General features: G+C 45.5%; 1 protein-coding gene across 3 annotated transcripts in view; it reads left to right on the top strand.

Annotated features, from left to right (window-relative positions):
• The window catches only part of CHM (CHM Rab escort protein), a 980,660-nt gene that overhangs the window by 632,739 nt on the left and 326,613 nt on the right, over positions 1–21,308 (top strand). For all 3 annotated transcript variants that reach the window (XR_015295298.1, XM_086918782.1, XM_086918781.1), the window contains exon 9: positions 2,164–2,241. Coding sequence is in view for 2 of the 3 variants with exons in the window: in XM_086918782.1 (XP_086774908.1) it covers positions 2,164–2,241 (78 nt within the window). In the remaining variant the exon portion in view is untranslated. The remainder of the gene's footprint in view (positions 1–2,163; positions 2,242–21,308) is intronic.

Raw genomic sequence — 21,308 nt, 5'->3', positions numbered from 1 at the left:
GATAATTATTCTTTGAACTCTATGACTTGCATAGATATCCATAGCTAAAGTTAAGACTTATTGTGACTCCATGGAAACAATTATGCATACTGTCATAGAAAATAAATGGTGATGTAACAAAATAATTTCAGTAAATAGGATTCTTGAATAATCTTACTGGTAGCTACTGCCAAAGTCTGTACTTGAAATATGCATCCTGGATGCCATTTTGTACAAGGAAGAATGGCGAAGACAAACAATTAATTCTGACAGTTGCATCAAACACAGCACTTAATAAATATGCCCTAAATTATACAGATAATAAAATAAGGATAGTTTGATCAGTAAGAAGTCAGCTAGGCATGCTGTTAAGAATGTGTCTTTGGTATTCTATATTGAAGAGAGTATTTAGGTCTCTCTCGAATGTGGTTAAAGATTGGCAATCCCTATTGCTACAGGGATGTATGTTCTAGTCAAGAGCGCCAACTTGGTAGAGTGATCAAAATTAGTAATGCGTGGTGTAATCTTGGTTGGGTACTATGAGTAGATGAAGATTAGCATTTCCCAAGGATCTAGTTGCTATGTGATGGATAATGGTACCAAGGAGGTAAGGGTCTTCACCTTGATACATTTTAATACAAGAACAAGGAATGTATGATTGTCTCAGCTTTTGGAAAAGAGCAAGTGACATTTCAACTGATATGAGGAGTGTTTGCGGCGTGGAACCAAGAAAAGTGAAGGAATTGCTAACTTTCCTTTACACAATTCCTGTTCATAGCATTACGCTAAAGATGCACTATGAAATTTAATGTTCACATGATTATGGTTACTGTTAGAGAATATACAGAAAACTACTTAGCACATTTTTTCTCAGAAGCCTACTTCTCGTACATCTTTTGCTTAAAATCCAGTTCAATGAACTTTAAAATTCAGAGCATTAATCTCTAATAAAAAAATTTAATTTTATGGCAAAAGCTTTTTTATCTCAAAGCAATTGCAATTCCTCCTCATTTGCTAGTCAGAATTGATCCATAGATACTATAGGTGCAGGGATAGGGGTGATAGTTGTAGAGAGGGAAAATGAGGCGAATTGAGAGAAAATAAATGTTTATTTTAGGGAGGTGAGCATAAGAGGGCAGAGCCATCCAGTGACTGATAGTTGAAAGACGTCTTGCATTTTGAGTGTAAAGTAGAGTAGCGAATGATGTACGGTGGAAGATTTGGTTTGTTCAATCCATATAACAACCCAAAGGAGGAAATATTCATTCCCTAAGAAAAGGTGCTCTGTAAGAAAATAAAGAAGTCCGAATATATAGCCTTGTGAAGCACCCACAGCTTGCAGGGCAAATTTAGACAGATTTACACGCCAGAAGACCTAGAAATTTACGGTTAGCAAAGTAGGATTTGACGCTTTTAGGAATGGTCCCTGCAGTCTTCAGAAAATCAAGATTGTTCAGTAGGACAAACTGATTAACAATATCAAAAGCCGCGCCTAAGTCTAGGAGGATCAGGGTAGATCATTGACAGGTGTGCTTCACAGGTGTAATTCGAAATGTGAATGAGGACTGGGCAAGAAAGAGGTCTGAACGGAGGGAGTTGAACAATAAGTAACTGAGCTTTTAATTGATTCTTCCGGGATTTTTATGCATTCTTCCAAGATTTGTAATGTATGCATTCTTCCAGGGTTTTGGAAAAGAAAGGTAGCACACGAGCCACGGCTGCAGTTAGCGGTCATGGCATGGGCAGTTGGTATTTTTACAATGGGTTGCACCACGGCTGACTTTTTGCAATTATGGTATTCTTCATTGAGGAGTAAACGTCTGAAGTTAGACAGGGGAGTGTGCTTGACGATATAACCAGACGGTTTTACAGCTTGGAAACAAAAAAAGGGTCAAAAGCAGAGAACATGTGGTGTCAACCGACTTCAGCATAGGTAACACCTCTGAATGGGAGGTTGAAGAGAGGGTTGGGAAGCAGGTAACATCTTTGTATTGGTTCCTTTGTTTTTATGCAGATGATTATACCTGGAGCTGAACTTGTATATAGAGCAACACGTTTGCAGTGTTATTTAACATTTCTTCACATTTCGTGCATTGTAGAAGATGCAGTAAATACACCGTAATTGATTACTTATGTCGCAAGGCTAGAGTGAGCTTACACTTTTGAGTTTTTTTGTTTTTCTAGGATGTGCGCTGTATTTGGTGGAATCTACTGCCTTCGTCATTCGGTACAGTGCCTTGTTGTTGACAAAGAATCCAAGAGGTAAGCATTATCTGTAATCCTTTTTAGTGCACCCACGGAGCCTAAATGCCGAGGAGAGTTTAAAAAAGAATCTTTAAAATGCCCTCTTTGGTATTAAAGGTTTAGCAGTTGCGATTAAAAGTAATTTGTGTATCAGTCTTCCCGAACAAAGAAAGACAGTTCGGAATCTAGAAACTAAACTAATTTGTCTGTGATATTACTAAAGCCCCTGATCACCCATGCTTGGAAGACAAATTGCTTCAGCTGCTGGGGGGTTGGTGATGAGTGATGTTAGTTTTCCTTGTGGCCTTACCTACTCTAATTGATTTTCATCAGATAACAACAAAGCCTTCAGTTATTGCATTTTTTTTGAGGTGGAACCCACCTGAATACTCGTCAGATTAATTTTTGCTGATAATGCATGTCACTCCAAGAGAAAAGACTTTAATGAGATTTTAGGTAGATCGTTGTCATAAACCATGCTTGCCTCTTATTCATGAAAAAAGATATATAAGTATATCTACAAAGTACAGTATAAGCCTAAAATGTTGGTATCCGAAGGTTGATGTTATTTTCATGCCATATGGTGTGCAAAACTCTGGTCTAGCCTGGGTGTGTACCCTCATTAAGCCTGCATAGTTTTTCCTCGCTCTTTGGTTTGACTGGTCGAGCAGTGTGTCGAAGTGTCTGGAAGCAAGATGGGAATGAGGAAATGTTCTATCTCAGGGGATTCTCACAGAATGCTGCTAAATTGTGGTGGTTTTTATAATTCTCAGGCTCTATCATTTTAAAAGTTAACACTAGCTAGAAACTATCCTATTTAGTAATATGTGATGTTTTGTTATGCTATCTTATATTGTATTCTACATTTATTAAATGAAATGTTCTTCCCTAATAGCATCTTATTACATACAACAATGGTACTCATGAGAAGAAGTTGTGGAAGGGCTTCAAATGCTTCATCGCGTCTTAGAGGAGGTTACTGATTGCCCAGTGCATATTTCTTTTTAAACTGAATGATTTGTACATTGTTTGCTTGAAGCTCTGACCCTAAACATTTGTCGGATTGAAATTACCTCTCTGGACCTTTGTGCACTCTCTTCTCATAGTCCCATGTATGTTCTCCATTACTTGTGTGGTCGCATTCTGCATCATGGCTCCTCCCACCATTTGAATGTGTTTCCTCTTTCTATGCTCCAGATCACCGGTCATGGAAACAAAGCACTTACAATTCACTGATTCTGTCACTTTCTTTGCCTTCATTATGCTTGTTGGGTTTGTGTCATTTTACAACGGAGTATTCCAGCCCTAACATCAGAATTCCTTATGTTGATCATGCTTTCAAGCTTCCCTTATGGACTTGCCCTTTGAGGGCACTTGTCTCTTCGGAGACCAGGCAAATTTGGCGCTCAAGCACTTAGGATTCTTGTACTACCTCTAGGCCTCTCTGCGGCCCCATGTCCACCTCAATCTGCCTGTTCCTCCTTTTGTGGCCAATATCTGCCAAGCCACCGTGCTGTGCATGCTCACGAGCCTCTGTGTGGATGGGGGTGCAGTACGTACAGACCTCCTGGGTCAGGTGGCCAGTGGTCTGTTCGATCCGCCAACTCCCAACTGCTACCATCTCCAAATATTTTTAGTCTGCCCCTTTAAACCTTGGCATCCGGTTGGCGGCAGATTCCTCATCACCTGCCGCACTGACAGTCCATAACATTGGACATGTGGGTTTCGCAGATTGTCCGAAGGGACTTCTCCCTCCCCTTCAAGATTCCCCTTCCCCCCATACCACCATCTCACACATGATCGACTAACGGAGGATCATCTGTCTCTTCTCTGTGAGGAGGTCATGGCTCTCTTGCCCAAGGGAGCCTTAGAGAGGGTTACTGTTATTGCTATCCCAGCCATTTTCTGGGTCCAACAAAGGACAGGGGCCTTCATCTTATCCTCAATCTCCGAACTCTCAACCTCTTCCTCGAAAAGGAGAAATTCATAATGCTCACGTTGACTCAGGCCTTACCTGCCTTTGATCCAGGAGACTCGATGATAGCATTGGACTTGCATGATGGCAATTTTATATTCCAGTCCTCCCTGCCAACCGGCCCTATCTGCGGTTTACGGCAGGCCACAAACACTTGTAGTTCACTGTGCTTCCCTTTGGCCCTACCAGTGCCCCTCAGATGTTTGCCGAGGTGATGGTGGTGGTTGCAGCTCATCTGCAGAATCAGGGGTGGCAGTCTTCCCTACCTCGACGTCTTGCTCCTGTCGCCTCCCACCTCCAGACTACGGCAAACCTTCTGCAATTGCTGGGGTTCATTATCAATGTGCCGATATCACACCTGACTCCCTCTCAGATACTCCCTTTCTTCAGAGCTGTTCTGAACATAGTGCAGTTTGTGGCTTATATTCCTGAGTAGCGAGTCCAAAATATACTAATAGTTCGGCCTCTATCCTGGGCTTTACCTGAGCTGTTCTGGACACAGTGCAGTTTCAGGCTTATCCTTATCTGAGCGGCGAGTCCACGATGTTCAGGCTATGATACCGATGTTTCAGCCTCTATCCTGGGTTTCGGTGAGGCTGACTCTGAGGCTGCTGGGCCTCCTGCAACATGCTGGTAATGCATTCAAGATGGTATATGCAGGCGCTGCAGTGGGGCCTGAGGTTTCAGTAGGTGCAGCATTAGGGGAATCTCTCTGATCTGATTCAGATCTTGGAGGGAACTGTGAATGATCTGCAGTGGTGGCAAACAAATCACGATTGGGCAAATGGCAGACCCCTCTCCCCTCCTTAACAACATCTAACAGTTGTGAATTACCCCCAGTAGTGAATTACCCCCAGGCGTCAGACAGGTTCTGGAGAATTTTTTTGTAGCAGTACCCCTGCGCGTTGGTAGACTCCTTGTCCATCGTCGTTGTCACCAGGGTGATGTCACAGTGTCTACTTAGACACTGCCCCTGCGTACGACATCAGTTCTGACACGACTTTACATGCCAGAAGTGCAGAGCCATGCTAGACACTGACCACTGGTGCACATAACTAGGGTCCTAGAAGGAAGTCCCTATCCCTAGAAGTCATTTTGCAGAACAGGGAGGATGGGTCGGGCGGTAAGGAATCTATAACTAATGTCTCTTGCAGGTACATTGTTACCGAAGGTAAGTAACTTGTTCATCTGAAAGAGACTGTTGTTCTAGATTCCTTAACTTTAGAATCAATACCCCAGCAATGCCACCCCTGGTGGTGGGTCTGCGATCTAAGGTCACACGAGGAAGTCCTGGAGAACAGAACGGCCAAAAAAACTGTCTCTCTGGACTGGACTATGCATGCAGTAATGTTTTGTGAACGTGTGCAGGGTTGCCCACGTGGCTGCCTGGCAGATGTCAGTCAGCGGAACTCCACGTCCCAAAGCAGTAGTGGCTGCCGTCGCCCTGGTAGAGTGGGCGCGTAGTCCTACTGGAGGCTCCTTTTTCGCCAAAGAATAGCAGACTTGGATGCATAGGTCAAACCATCGAGAGATGGTACATTTGTGCACGGCCCGACCTTTCTTGGCGCCCACATATCTTACGAAGAGGTGATTGTCCACCCGGAAATCTTTAGTGTGGTCAAGGCAGAAGGACAGCACACATTTTAGGTCCAGGTGGTGGAGTCTCTCCTCCTTTTTGGAAGGGTGTGGAGGCAGGAAGAAGGTGGGAAATGTGATGGCCTGACCTATGTGGAAAGAGGTAACTTCTCTGGGCAGAAAGGAGGGCCTAGTGCAAAGGACCACTTTGTCCAGATGAACAGCAAGAAAAGGAGGCTTGGAGGATAGAGCCTGAAGCTCACTCACCCTGTGGGCAGAGGTGATGGCAAGCAGGAAGGCAGTCTTTAAAGTAAGAAGACGAAGAGGACAATTATGCAGTGCCTCGAAGGGAGTACACATAAGATAAGTAAGGACAACATTCAAGTCCCACTGGGGCATTACGAAAGGAGAAGGAGGAAAGAGATGATCAATGCCCTTCAGGAATCTATTTACAATAGGAAACTTGAAAAGAGAAGGCTGATCAGGAAGGCGAAGAAAGGCCAAAATGGCCATGCTAGGTCAATGACAGAACGAAGAGGAGAACCTCTAAAAGAGGGGCAGAAAGAGGATCCAAAGCCTTTGCTGTGCACCATGCCACAAATCTATTCCATCTACAGATATCCTACCATTTTAGTGGAGGGACGCCTGGCTGCCAAGATGACGTTACAGACTTTGGGAGGAAGGTCGAAAGCTGTCAACTGTCGCTGCTCAATCTCCAAGCAAGGAGGTGGAAGCTGGACAAGTTGGGGTGGAGGACCGTCCCCTGCTGCTGTGACAAAAGATTCTCCCAAAAAAGGCAGTCTGATCGGAGGATCGATGGCCATGCTCAAGGCCGCTCCTGCAAAGACTTTGGATTCAGCAATGGGAGAGCCTTGGTTAGACCTGTTCGCCTCAGGCGAGCACGTGAATTGGCAGCAGTTATGTGCACTGGAGTTTCCAAGTTGGCTCTCACCAGGAGACGTTTTTGTCTCAAGTGGAGTTCAGGTTTGCTGTCTGCCCATACCAATCCTGCCAATCGCTGCCACCTTGATGACACCACCTACCGGGGGGAACTGCTCACAAAAAATCTTCTGGATCTAGCTTTGGAACACTCCAAAATGCCCTATTGTTGGCCTGCTGCAATAATGCTCTCTAACTTCTGTGTCAAGTCAAGGGTTCAGTGATAGGGTAGGAGGCGATCCATTCGCCAGATGGCAAATAGCACTATCAACCTGGCAATGCCTGAAAGGTATTCTGATGCATAGAGCTCATGCCTTCTGAATTGTGCTTTCTCTCACCCACTGAAACCGGTCATTAGTGCTCCATCTGCAGCCCCAGTCGATTTACATTTCTAATACTGATTTATTTTAATACAGTGTCACACTTTACTTCTACATTGCTAATCTCTGTAAATAACGTGGTATTAAAATCTCAAAATAATAGTACCCAATTTACTGGCCTCAGAAGGCTGGGAAGACTAAGTTGGATTTGTTGGAACTCACAACCTGACGCTCAGTACAGATATGTTGGGTTTCGAGCTTACTGATGCATCCTCTGATTTAGGTACTGATACAATAGGGATCCCAACCATAGGCTGATCCCTCCTCTGGTAAACGTGTACCAGGTAAAGTTCAAATAACCACGAGCAGGAGTTGGATACCAAACTTTCCAGTGTTACGCAAAGGATGAAGGTACTTGTAACAAACCCAGCTTCAGTATAGGGTAGTGTAGCATCTGAACAGTCCTCAGAGAATGCAGGGTGTGCCTTCTTACGCACTCTCCAGTGCAGGTAGGAAGTCTTGAGTGCTCTCTTGGACTAGATTACACGTAATTTTTTTATCGAGTGAGTATCATGTGGAGATTGATAGAAGTCACCCACATAGTTCTCCTGACGTATTTTATTTTCTATTGGTACTTTTTACCGCAGAGTTCTCATCTTGTCAATATCTCCAGGCACCAGACTGCATATGTAAAATTTTCTTCAGCAATTACGTTGATCCTTGATAGGTCGCATTGTGCTTCTTCACAACTGATCCATCCTACCCCATATGTGACCTCAGGTTACTTATGTGCGCTGACATCTGTTCCTTTCTTTCTGTGCTTTCTGATGTGGATTGGAGCTCACTACCTCGAATTCTGTCAGGCTTGACAGACAGTATTTTCAAACTTTTTGCCAGTGTGCAAGGGACATGTCCCTTCCAAAAGCAACAGGGTTCAAACCTTGCAAGAATTTCCACAAGCAAATATCAGTGACCCACGAGATCTGTCTCTGGTGTTTAGGCTCCTTCATGACTAGGTATTGTGCAATAAATATGCTCAGATGAATCCAAAGGCCATCCGGCATGCGAGGGCAAACTTAATGTTGCAGAACATTGCTGAAAGGCAGGAAAGGCCTGTCCTGCTCCATTGTCAGGTAAGTCGAAGAAGAAGAAGAAGCAGCAAAAGAAGTTGAAATACAGCTCCATTTCGTCAGGGTATTCCCAAGCCACGGACTCGGTCTCCAACCTCAGAACCGGTCCTAGCCCCAGTACCGATGCAAACTGACTTTCCGCATCCATCAGCGATGTTGCACCAAATGTAGACTTTTAGAGAGGCATACTTGCGGTTGTTCAGTACCCAACCCAATTATTTTGGAATTCCTTTGTGCCTTAAGAATCCTGGGGGGGTCTCTAGGTCCACCAGCAGATTTATTCTGGATGGCGGCATTTGACTCCATTTCAGGCTCTGCCCTGATTCACGGGCCAGTGCTAAGCCCGAAATCCCTTACAGCACCATAACCGATACCAGAGCCCCGAGCGTCACCACTGGAGGGTTATCTGATAGCCCTTTCAAACACGGAAACAGTGCCCTCCACCCAAGTCACAATCTCCACGCCTCTTAGCGTATGCAGATTTGGTGAGGCTTCCTTTACACTACAGACTGGATGACCCTGATTATGCGGACACATCTTCTCAAACTTAAGACAATGCACATCTGTTTTTTGACCTTCGTGAAGCTAATGGCCTGGATACCGCCCCTGAAATAGGCCTTTATTCATCTACTCCTATCCCATGAATGGAAAAGTCTTCCTCCTTTGCCATGGTCATTTGGAGAGATGCAGACGTCCTAGATCTACATCTACCCACTACTGGGTCAAGACAAACATCCTAATAGAGGTCTTGCAGCGCGGGCAGACCTAATAGTAATCCCTCTTGCCTTTTAACGAGGCCTTAACTGACACACTACTGGGCACCTGGGGAAAGCTAGGATCTTGCCTAATAGTTAATGGGTAGATAGCCAGGAGACACAGACCTGCCCCTTAAGACCCAGCCTTTTGCCTGCAACACCCCACATTAGAAAGTCTGATGGTCCAGGACTGTACCAGCAGGCTAAGCTCCAGCACATTTCCAATCATTCACCAGAAAGGGAGTCAAAACACATGGAGACTTTTGCCATATCTATGTTTTCCTCCACCAGCCTTGCTTTAGGTGCCAGACAGGATCTAGAGAATTTTCTTTAGCAAATCCCTTGCATGCCGGTAGGTGGAGGTGTGCATCTCAGTTTCTGATATACCTGACACTGATGTAATCCGAGTTTCCGGATCCTTCGACGACCCCACAGCAAATGCATACACTTTAGAGGGACTATGCAGTGGGTTATTCGGTACGATGCCGGATCTCTCCAAAGCGACTTCTGGCCCTGAGTATCCATGGGGACCTCCAGTTGGCCCACTGCCAGCCGATTTGTCCCTAACGACTACTGTGTCCCTCAGCCCCTTTTTGGGCTCAGCACCTACTCCAGGGGCCAGCTTCAAGACTGATGCCAGTGGCCTGAGTGCCAACGCCACCAACGCCAGATGGAGAGCCGATAGTCCTTTCTGTGGTGACAGATAAAGGTTATTTATCAGCTCTTTCAGCCTTTTCATGTTTAACTCATTAGCCATTGTTATTCAAATCACCGGTTGTGAGGCGTTTTCTGAAAGGGCTAGCCTATATGTTTCCTCTAACAACATTTGTATTGCCTCAGTGCGACATCAGTCTGGTTGTCCCTTTACTCGAGTGCACTCTGGTACGGCCAGTGTACAGCTTCCATCTCTGTTTACCATCTTAAAAACAGCGTATCTTATGGCGATAACGACAATTCATCGATGTGTGAACTGCAAGCACAGTCTATCCAGTAACCAGGTGCCATCCTCTTCACGGACAAACTGGTGCTTACGACTAGAGCTTGTAAAGTGAGGGTTGCAAAATAAAAAATTGATGGACAGAATGCAGTACAATGTCATACATTCACTCCAGTACAGAGATCTGGGCCTAAATCCATCGTTTTTTTGCTCACCATGCCATTCCAGTTTGGACCCAGCCATATGCAAATCAGTCTTGACCATGCTCCCAATAGGAACAGTCCAGCCCGAACTGGACCAAGGGTGGCACTTGGAATGTACAATTTGAAATTCAGCATTTGATGCTTGAATCTGTCAATGCTGAGTGCGCGTGGATTGTGTGACAATAAACTACTTTCCCGTGGCTGTTGGCATGACTCGTGGGTGGCTTGTCGGGGGTAGTTGAGGGGGGGTGGGCGGAAAGCAGTGCGGCACGAGGTTGCACAATACAAAAAAAATAAAATATACACTTACTTTGCCGCCAGGTCCCGCGTCTCTGCTCCTGCTCTTATTGTGGAACTCAAGGTACAGGAAGCCAGGAAGAACAGCCAAGCTCCCCTGACCATTCACAATGCTGAAATGCATTGTTGTAATGTGTCTGGGGAGCCTGTGTGTGATTGGTTTTGAGCGTCCTGGTTCAACGCTCAACCAGGTAATTGGGGCCTGGGCATTTTCTCCATGCAGGCTGTAATGCAGCCTGCATGGAGAACAGGGAAAGTGTGCATGACCAATTTGAGCCGCCCGAGAGGGCCGACCAAACAGTCATTGCGCACTTAGGAGTGCGCAAACCACTCCTCCCCTGCCCTGCTCCGAGAGCAGAGCAGCCCCGCCCACCCAGAAAGGAAACATAAAATGATAATAACTTAAAGTTATTATCATTTTACATTTCCTTTACTTCACTGCTCAAAAGTAGTGGGGCGACGCTCCTCTGCCAGAGCAGAGGAGCTGCTACTTGCTGCTTATAGTGCCGTTTAGACTTTTCACATTTACTGTGTGATTTTTTGCGCCTCTCTCAATCCGAACGCATAAGGAAACTTATGTTTAAGTGGCAAATAGGTGTCATAGCACTAAAAGGTTGGGTAGCGAGTCTTTTAAAATACATCAGGGTACAACTGCAGATTTGTTATTGTACGATAACGTGTTGAACTTTCCACTTTCTGCTTTTTCAGCGATCCAGATAAGGAGCCTAGATTTGGGCAGCATTACTTCATCTCCCCATAAATCAATCAGATTGTTTTGGGTTCTACCACCAACTTCCGCGCAGGCGAAACGAAATCACGCTCACCCATTTTGTCGAAACATCGAGTGTCCAAGCCTGCAAAATGTCCAAATGTACATCTGTAAAAAAGGCCTGAAATCCACATGGCCTGCGCGGAAGTCATGCCACTAGCTTCATGTCAACGCCCAGGTCACATACAAAGTCCTCACCACATATACAACGGTATGCAAGGCAAAACCCCAAAATAAGTTCTATAACAACTCTGCGCACGCATGCTGTCAAAATCTACTTACATGGACTGACTGCACCGCATGCAGCTGAAAAGGAAGGAAATCCTTCCCAGGCCAAGAACCCAAGATAAGGGAAAGTACCATACAAGCATCCACCTTCCACACAGCAGGCTGAACCCCAAAATCAAATGTATCATTCACCTTTTATAAAAATTATTTATGCAGTCGAACAGAACCGTGCACGCACCTCTCTATACTGTGTATCACTTTCTTCTGGATTTATATTAACTGCATGTTAATGGTTTAGACGGAATCATGGAAGTAGGGTACAGTACTGTTAAACCACAGACATGGACTCACCTTTATAATCAGACGCGTAAAAAGAGATTTGAAAGATACCCCATGGCCAGAACACAACGAAGTGCTGCGGTGTCGAATCCCACTAAAGCGCTGGTTGCTGGTATGACGTCTAACCACCTCGATGAGATATGGTGTTTTTTATCCAAAAGAAAAGGAAACAACAGCAGGCGCCATGGGAGCAATTGCGTGGAAGAATCTCCTGTGATTGTTGTGCAGTGTAACTCAATCAGATTTAGCGTGCAATAAATCATATTTTATGAAATTCTTTCTATCACAATGACGCCCAGAAGTAAATCAACTATATCTCATAGTATCTCTGAATTACCGGGCTACAGCCGCAAGTAATATCGGGAAACATGTTTTTGTAGCCTGTATATAAGGAGGAAACGTCTGGATGCAAATGTCATGGAAAGGTGACTTGTGAACATTCTTGATGGATGGGGTGAGAACAACCCCCTACAACGGGCTCTTGAAGGCGTTTGAGGCTGTATTGAGATGAAATGGCAGACTGACGAAGCAGCAGCAGAGGGCGAATTCATCCGAGTACTGTTTGTGTTACCACGCCTTGTTTCTGAAGAAATCAAATCATCTGGGGCGATGGCAGGAGCCAGACATAATTGAATGTTATTAAACAAATAAAAGGTATGATTGCCTACTAATGTTAATGGTCTCACTGTATTAAACCCAATCCAGGCAATTACACCCAACAGCATTTTTAGACGCTTTTGAAATCATTCTTTCATTTATGTCAATTGCTGTGAGAGTGTATTGCTCATTTCCCTCACTGCAATGAGTTAGTTTTTGCTGTGTAATTCTACTTTCATAGGAAGGGCTCTATTGCCTTTGTAGTTAGGTCCTCTCTATGTAATAACCCTAAATAAAAGAAAACCATGAAAATATTCAGGAGCTGCAAATACATTTTAATTACAGTGACTTTTATTTAGAAAGAGATGTGAATTAGGAGGTGAGTACCTCCTAACGCTTTTTGTGGGGGATGCTGTTGGCATTGCGGTCACGCATGTCCGCATGCTTGCACAATGATCCTGGCAAGAACTGCTGGGGAAACCTCAGGGAACTCTCAATCTCCTCTGTATAACCAGACTTACATAACTTGTGCAATTGTCTTCTCAGTTCTCCGACAGACATGGGCCCAATCCCGACCTAATGCACTCCTACTTCAGCATCATCATTCAGTTCACTTTTGAGTTCATCCATTGTGTTCATTTTAGACACCATTGAAACCCTCAGGGTGCATATACACCTATCTTACCTCCTGTCTTGGCTCATGTGCTTCACATGCATCTCAGCACCTTTTGCAATCCATATTATGATCTGGGCCCAGTGTTATTCCTGATTTGCACTGCTCTTTCCAGCCAAACCATCTCCATCTTTTGCTGCATGTATTTTGCTCCTAACATTTCTTTCTGAAAGTGTAAAATCTGCCTCAAAACATCCCATTATGTAAATAGTTTTCCTTCCATAAACTTTGGGAGAAATAGTTCCATTAGTACTGAACATATTTACTCTCGCGGTGTAAGCTAATCTCAAAAAAAGCCATCATTATCACAGGCACTTGCCAAATTCACTTAACCAAAAGGTGCATATCTTCAATCCTCTTGCTCAATTTCTTCCTTGGTCGTTGCCTCAGATAGCCCACTAATTTTTCCCCCACACCATATTTTCTTCAACACACTCCAGCATGATGTATTTTACCACCCCCTCCTCCCCTCCCCCCACACGCATTTATTGCGTACTTGGTACACAGCAGGATAATTACTTACATTATGCAGGTGGAACCATCTTTCATAGCGATAGTAAACATCACCTTTAGATTCAGCTTCCACTTTTCTTCACTCCAATTCGCTTCTATACTAACTTCATTATTCTTACTGCTAGTCACCTCCTTCCCGCTTCCTTGAATGGTCAGTTCTCTAGCTGCATATTCTAAGCGTCTACTTATCTATATTGCTTATTACAGTGTACGTCTAGTTATTGTCAATCTTATTCTTCATGTGAAAACTATGTAGAGGACAGATAATAGCAAATTATTTTCACACAATTCAAATTTACACCCAGCGGTAACCAGATCAGACATTTTAGTGCCCAGCCACCTAGTTGCTAGATAAAAACCTGCCTCTCAATGCCTTTTATTATATACATGTTCTTTTTATCTGATAGAGATTTCTAGGCGCAGATTCCTTCGTTTTAAATTTCCCCCCAGACGTCAGATTGGATCCTGAAGATTTTTGGGAGCAGTGCCCCTGCGCGCCAGTAGGTGGTGTCAATCAGTTTTGCATCCATCATTGTCCGCACCGGAAGTAACAATGCAGTACCTATATAGGGACCACCCAGGCTTGCTGATGTCAGTTCTTTTCTTTCCATACCACCCAGCGCTGATCCGAGGAAAGAGCTACCCCTCAGTGTGTTTTTGACATAACTTTATTGACGTTTTATCAACAGTTGTTGAAGTTTTACCTTCTGGTGTGTCCAGGATGTCACAGTGCAAGATGGGATTTAAGCCCTGCGGAGCCGGTCACTGGCCAATGTCGGTGATGGACCCTCGTCGTCTGTCTGTGGTGTTTGTAGCGCAACCACAACCCAAAGTCATGCACCTTTTTCCGCCCATGCACGAAAAGGCTTTAAGGGAGTGGTCTTGAAAGCTCATGGTGGCCTGGCATGTAACTCCATAGAAGTTGAGGTCTGAGTCAAGGGGAAGGTCCCGGGACCAGTCAAGGAGCATGAAGTCTACATTGTCCAATTCGAAGTCCTTGGGACACCCGGATAAGTCGAGGCACAAGAAAAAAGTTGTCAAAACGTTCTATGACTTCTCCTAGTCTGTCAGAAAACGTGACACGGTAGCATCGGCATTCTAGGCCTCGTTCCCTAGAACCTGCACCAGGACTAACACTGCACCTCCTCTACTTTCCAGGAGCTGGAGCGACCCCGCCCAACGGAAGGAGTTCTATGAGGCCATGCGCCTCATATTTGGCCGTCCCAACCCCTCAAACGTGCCTTGGCTATGGAGAAGGGAGCTTCCAATGCATTGGTTGTGTGGAGGGCAGCTAAAGTCTGACCTTCAGCTACCCTCAGCAGTCAAGGCTAACATCTTGACAGAAGTGCTGCAACTGGGAGTCTCCAATTTCCGACCCTGTATTGCTGTTCATTGATGCCCTTACTGATGCCCTTTTGGGTACCTGGTCCAAACCCAAGACGGCCTCTTGTGAATAGGAGAAGTGCCCGCCACCATTTCCCTGCACCTGGGGACCCAAACTTCTTCATGCAGCATCCTACAACTGAAAGCGTGGTGGTCCAAGCCTCATCCTCCCAAGGTGATTTCTCTACTGCTCTTCCGGGTAGGAAATCCAAGAGGCTGGAATCATTTGGGAAGATGATGTTCTGTTATGCCAGCCTGGCATTGAGCCTGTGAACACTGCATGCCTTTTGGGCCATTATTCCCAAACTTTGTGGGATACAGTTGTGCAAGTGCAGCCACATGTTCCTGGTGGAGGCCTGGGCCGTACTCTCCCAAGCTGTCATCGACGGGAGAGACGCATCAAAGTTCACTATTCGATGCAGGCTTGACAGTGGAGTGGTGTGGCTCACTGTGGAGTGGTGTGGCTCACTGGTTAGAGGCGGCAGACCCGGAAGCAAAGAACGGCCTGGGACCAGGGTTCAATTCCCGACGCCGCAGGGTCGTGGACCAGGGTCAGCGGACTCGATAATTCTCGCCTTGGTACCTACTCTAACCAGGGATCACACTCGGTAACTCTGGGCATTAGCTTGCCTCATCTCTACAACGGCCCCCCACATTCACCGGGGATGCCTGGTTTCACCTTGGAGATACCCAGTAGGGACCATCTCACAGGGATAGCAGGACGGGTTCCCCAGCGGTCTACAGCGCCACGACGTCTCAGGGCAGCAGTGCGCTTTACAAGACACATACATTCACATTTACATTTTACATTTACATGACCAACTAACTAGGCAGAGTGATTTCCACGATAGTGGCCCTTAGGCGCAACAACTAGCTTTTTGGGGAATGTCCAAGCTTCCGTTAAGAACATGCCCTTGATGGCACCCATCTGTTGAGAGACCAGTCAGATTCGGCGCTTGAGCTCTTCAGGGACTCTCAGACTGTGGCAAGATTCTTGGGCATTGCTACAGCCCCGTCTCCCCAGTCCGCCTTTCGAGGCTGCTGAAGGGGCTTCCAGTAATGCAGTTCCTGCCCAGCCAACTTGCCGCACATGCTGCCTAGCCTCTGTGTGGATGAGGGCACAGAACCCACAGACCTTGTGGGTCAGGTGGCCAGCGGCCTGCTCAGTCCGCCGTCAACCTCGACTTCAGCAATCTCCAAAACCTCCTAGTCTTCCCCTTTACCACCATGGGCACCCAATTAGCAGCAGCACATGCCATTACCAGCCCCACTGGCAGTCCATACATTGCACAGGTACGTTTTACAGATGGTCCAAATGGGCTGCTCCCTCCCCTCTGAGATTATCCCTCCCCCATGACACCATCTCACGACTGGGTGAAGTAGAATCCTCTGTCCCTTGTCCATTAAGAGGTCACACTCTCCTAGGCAAGGGAGCCATGGAGAGGGTTCCGGTGCCAGAAGTAGGCTGTGGTTGCTCTGCCCGCTGCTTTCTGGTTCCCATAACGGAGAAAAGCCTTTGTCCTATTCTCGATCTGCAAGCCCTCAATCTCTTACTCAAGAAGGAGAAATTCAAAATGCTAACTTTGGCTCAGGTCTGGTCTGTCTTGGATCCTAGAGACTGGATGGTGGCAATGGCTTTGCAGGATGCCTATTTTTATATTCCTGTCCTGCCTGCCCGCCAGCAGTATCTATGGTTTATGATGGGCCACAAGTATTTTCAATTCATTGTGCTCCCTATTGGCCTTAGCAGCACCCCTTGGGTTTACACTAAGGTGATAGCGGTGGTTGCAGCCCATATGTGGAGATTAGGGGTGTCATTCCCCCCTATCTCGACTACTGGCTGCTGAATGCGGGCTTGTCGCAAGCTGCCATCTCCCACCTCCAGTCTGCGGCGTACCTTCTGCAATTTCTGTGGGTCACTCTCAACTTGCCGAAGACACACCTGACTCCCTCTCAGATGCTTCCTTTCCCCTGATCTTTTCTGGACACAGTGCAGTTACAGGCTTCTCCTTACCTGAGTGACGAGTGCACGATGTTCAGGCTATGATACCGATGTTTCAGCCTCTGTCCTGGGTTTCGGTGAGACTGACTCTGAGGCTGCTGGGACTCATGACCACCTGCATCCTGCTGGTGACACATGCCAGATGGCATATGCAGGCCCTGATTTGGGACATGAAGTTCCAGTGGGCGCAGCATCTTGGGAATCTCTCTGACCTAGTCCATATCTTAGAGGTGTTGCAGGGATTCTGCAGAGTCGCAGAACTGTCCTTGGGATCATAGAACCTTAGCAAGCATGGACTGAGTCATCCTACCACCTGAGTACCCATGAGCCTGGGACTGAAGAGCTATTGTGTCTCACTTTCCCTCCTACTCACTGAGAGGAACAAGTGATTAGACACTCCAGAACACAACACTCCCGACCCTGCCAGAAGTGTAACAGGTAGTGTTAAACTCATTAAATTCCCTTATCTTGCCTTTCTTAGCGATCGTGACTTTACTTTTTGAAGACTTTGTATCTGCAACATGGCTACTTTCTGTCTAAGCTAATGTGCCAGATGTCCATCTACCTTTTCCCTTCATCATATACTATTTTCTGTAGGCAGTGTCATTGGTACCTTATTAGTGATGATGGGCTAAGTTTTTGTCCATGGATTTGATTTTGCATTGCACTGCTATTAAGGGATATGCTTTATACTTATGTACGTTTTCAATTGTTCTCTGTATCTGTACAGTTGCTATAAAACATGTTATGTGCTGTTGCTTCCATTTACTATGAAATATTTGCAATTTGTATCCCTTTTGCTGCTCCCAAGCTAATACTCTATTGATGTGTGGAAAAAATGGCCAAAGCCACACATTGGAGTAACACAAAATGATGGGCTCCCCCTGCAGAATGCAAGGAGGGACCCCTGAGTCTCCAATATGTGACAGGCATTCTTTTGACTTGGGTTGAATAGGAGACCTCTGAAGGTGTGTAGGCCCCCCTGTGCCACACAGGCAACAGGGGCCTGTGTTACGCCCCTGAGGCCACAGCAGGAATCCATTTCAGGCTGTACCCTCAAACTACTGCTAAGGTCCACATGCTGCAGGCCAAGTTTTCCCTCCGACAGGACGCAAGCCCCAGAGTGCCAGACGTCCAGTTCTCCGAAAAATGTGTAATTAAATGGGCCTGCACCTCCAAGCTCCATCTAGGTCTGGGGTGGTGTCATCCTCCCCCATTCAGTGCTGTATCATTCCCAGCCCACCACACTCCCTGTTTGTAACCTTTCTTTCCCACTGCACTGGGCACTATCCTGCAGTTACTGTGGTTAGGATTGGCATTCTGGCTCCCAAAGATATCTTGGGCTCAAGGCACGCCAAGGATCCAATTATCTACCTTTAAAGTTTGAGCTACAAGGAACCCAGTGTCTCTCTCGGTAGATAGGGCGGCAGTTAACCTATTCCACGTCCCTGTCAAGTGTGAGGCACAGGAGCCATGAGAACCTGTGCTCCCACCCTGGCCACAACCTCGTTAGTTCTTGAAGTGAGATCTGCACACATCCATTATGACTCCTTCCGTGCATACACAATAAGTGTGAAGTCTATAAATGAACTGGTGAACAGCAAGCTATTTATTGATACACAGTCAACATAAACCAATAGTTAGCCACATTCAGTCATCAAAGGCTATATTTTTAACAATACATTCCAAATAGTTCCCTCTGATTCCATGCTGGATTCCACAGAGCCTGAAAAACACTATTCTGCAATTTGGCAATGTCCTCTCCACCAGTTCTTCGAACATTTGTCTGTTTCATTTTTTCCACACAACGGTGCTACCTGTCTGTTTTCAAACTCAGCATTTACATAACCTAGCTACCTCAGCTGTGCTTTTTCTTCTCTATTCATATTCTGGAGTACATTTTCTCCCCTCTGTCTCAACCTAGAATCTCACAATTTTTCTGTTGTAAGCCACCACCTTGTGCCAGAAGCAGCTATCAGCAGTTACTTGGCATATGTACAAACAATGTCCTTTCAGGCTTGAGGTCTTGCATAAATTATGTGAAAACAAGGAGGGAAACCTTGGTAGTTTTCAAGTTTTATATGGAAAGCTAGCTCAGCATGGGTGGCACTGAGCTAATTCTATGCATAAAACTCAGCTGGAAAAATGCATTTGAGGTGAACATATTTAGAGTGCCTGTGGTCTTGTAGAGTGCACCATATAAAGGACCTGCTCTCTACCTAAAACGTGGGAACTACCCAGAGTATCCGCCTCCTCTACAAGCTCTGGTGTTCAGTTGGTGGAACACGCATCCGTGCGGGTCTACTCCCTGTGTACTATAGTTTCATTAAAAAACTGCCTATGCTAAGCACCCGTGACCGCATTCAACAGGGGATGTTTGTGGAAGATTAAATAAGTAAGTACAGGAGCTGACAAAATATCGAACTGTTTATCAGTGAGATAGGAAGCCACCCAATCCAGAAACCCTCCAACGTGGACAAAATCAAACATTTGCTGTTACTCAACTGGAAAGTTGAAACACCACATCGCACAACAGCTTTTCCCATGGCACTGAATGACTTGATTTATCCATCTTCATTCTCCAACACCCAGAAACACAATGTACAGGTGGCTTTGGCCTTTGGTCCCTTCTGAGGCTGCCCTATGACTCTCCCTCCTGACCAACACAGTTTATTGGTGGTCCATTGCAGCAGCCTGAAAGGTGTATGATACCAAATTCCTCTGTCCATAAGCAAATCCAGATGTTGGAATGTGAGATGACTGGGAAACTAAAATGTCCCTGTTAATCCAGGTTGGAAGTCATCCAGTGCTCCCCATTACCAACATTCCTTCTTCACTTGACCTATTTCATACATGACTCCCACATTGGCCTTTCCTTTGTCGGAGAGAGTTGACAAATGACTGACATGTCTGAATAATCTGATTAATCAGGGCATGTACCTGGTCATTATGTGCTGGAGGTATGTTAACTGGCAGAGGACTTTGTCAACTTCTTTTCATCCCTTTTGGCATATGGTGCCTCCTTGTTTACTTTGAACTCAAAGCTAAAGCCCATCTGTTCTGCTGTATTCTACTGGCCCCCACAAGTCTGACTGATCACTCTTGCAGGCGCCTCAAAGGTCAGCTGTATCCCAGGAGATAATAAAATGAGACTTCGTCCAGGCATAGCAGAGGAAGGCAGATTTCGACCAGGTGGCCAACACAGATGCAAGTGAAATGGAGAACTTGAACCTCAAAAAGAAATAATTTTAAGTTCTTACAAAGGCGTGTTTGGAGCTTTCCATTGAGAATTCAGCTCCTCCGCTGGTGGCCTATTCTGCTTCACCACACCCCATCTAAACCATTATTCGCTATGGAGTCACAAAAGTTCAACCAGACACTGGATATTTAGAAAAAGCACAACTCAAGTTTCTAGACAATTAGAGGGAGTTCAGTGATGACGCAGTGTTCATTTCTAGAACTCTCCAGTTTAATTTGTGTTGTTTTTGGTTGCCTACTTGAAAGGAAAGGTCTCACACTTGGGCATGGAAAGAAAATGCCAAGACAATAAAGGGAACAAATATTTGTATCGAGTCGTCTCTAACATAGGCCTGGTCAATTCCACTGTGACCATGTTACTAATTGCACAGATCTGTTTGATACCAGCCACATTAGGCTTTGAACCATGCTACTAGATGTCTATAAACTATCCACGGTTTGACAATAAGAGCACATTTCAAGTCGGATTGCAGTCTCCTATATGTGTTTCCAGCTATTCTGCTGCTTCCCAGAGTTGTGAGTAAGGTTAGTAGAGAGAACCGTGGACTGGGCTTGGATAGTTTGTTACTCTTAATTCCTGTGCTTGAGCATTTGGCCTCCCACTTTGTCTTCCTCTTGAAGAAGGACTTCTGTCCCAGCAAAAGGAGCAGGTTTCTACATCTGTATATTTTCAACCTTCCCCTTCATGCATGTATATTGTACAGAACCAGCGGAGGTGTTTTGATCTACCTACAGAGGCCGTGAATGTCATCTTGACTGCTCAGCACCCCTCCACCAAGTCGATCTATTCAGGCAACTGGGCAAGGTTTGCAGTCTGATGGGAAGACCATCAGACTGCAAACAATTCACTCCAGATAAAATTTTGCAAAGTACTTTTGTTTGTTCTATCCTTGGCCTCGCAATACTTTACCATAGGGACAGTTAAAGGTTACTTGTTGTCCCATTTAGTCTTTCTACGTTTGCCTGATCAGCCCTTCTTGTGTAACTCACTTGCTGTGGGGCGTTTCTTGAAAAGGCTTTCATCAACTGTTCGTTTCACATTTTATTATGCCTCTGTAGGACCTTAATTTGGTTCTTAGATTCTTGATGTGCGTGCTTTTTGAGCTTATGCAGAGTTGTACCCTGACTTTGTCCATCCTTAAGACTGTGTTTTTCATTGTGTTACTTCTGTGCACTGTCAGTACAACCACTA

The sequence above is a fragment of the Lissotriton vulgaris genome, chromosome 4_1, assembly GCF_964263255.1.
Source record: "Lissotriton vulgaris chromosome 4_1, aLisVul1.2, whole genome shotgun sequence".
Lineage (NCBI taxonomy): Eukaryota > Metazoa > Chordata > Amphibia > Caudata > Salamandridae > Lissotriton > Lissotriton vulgaris.
The sequence above is the reverse complement of the archived record's forward strand: the minus strand, read 5'-3'. Positions and strand labels throughout refer to the sequence as shown.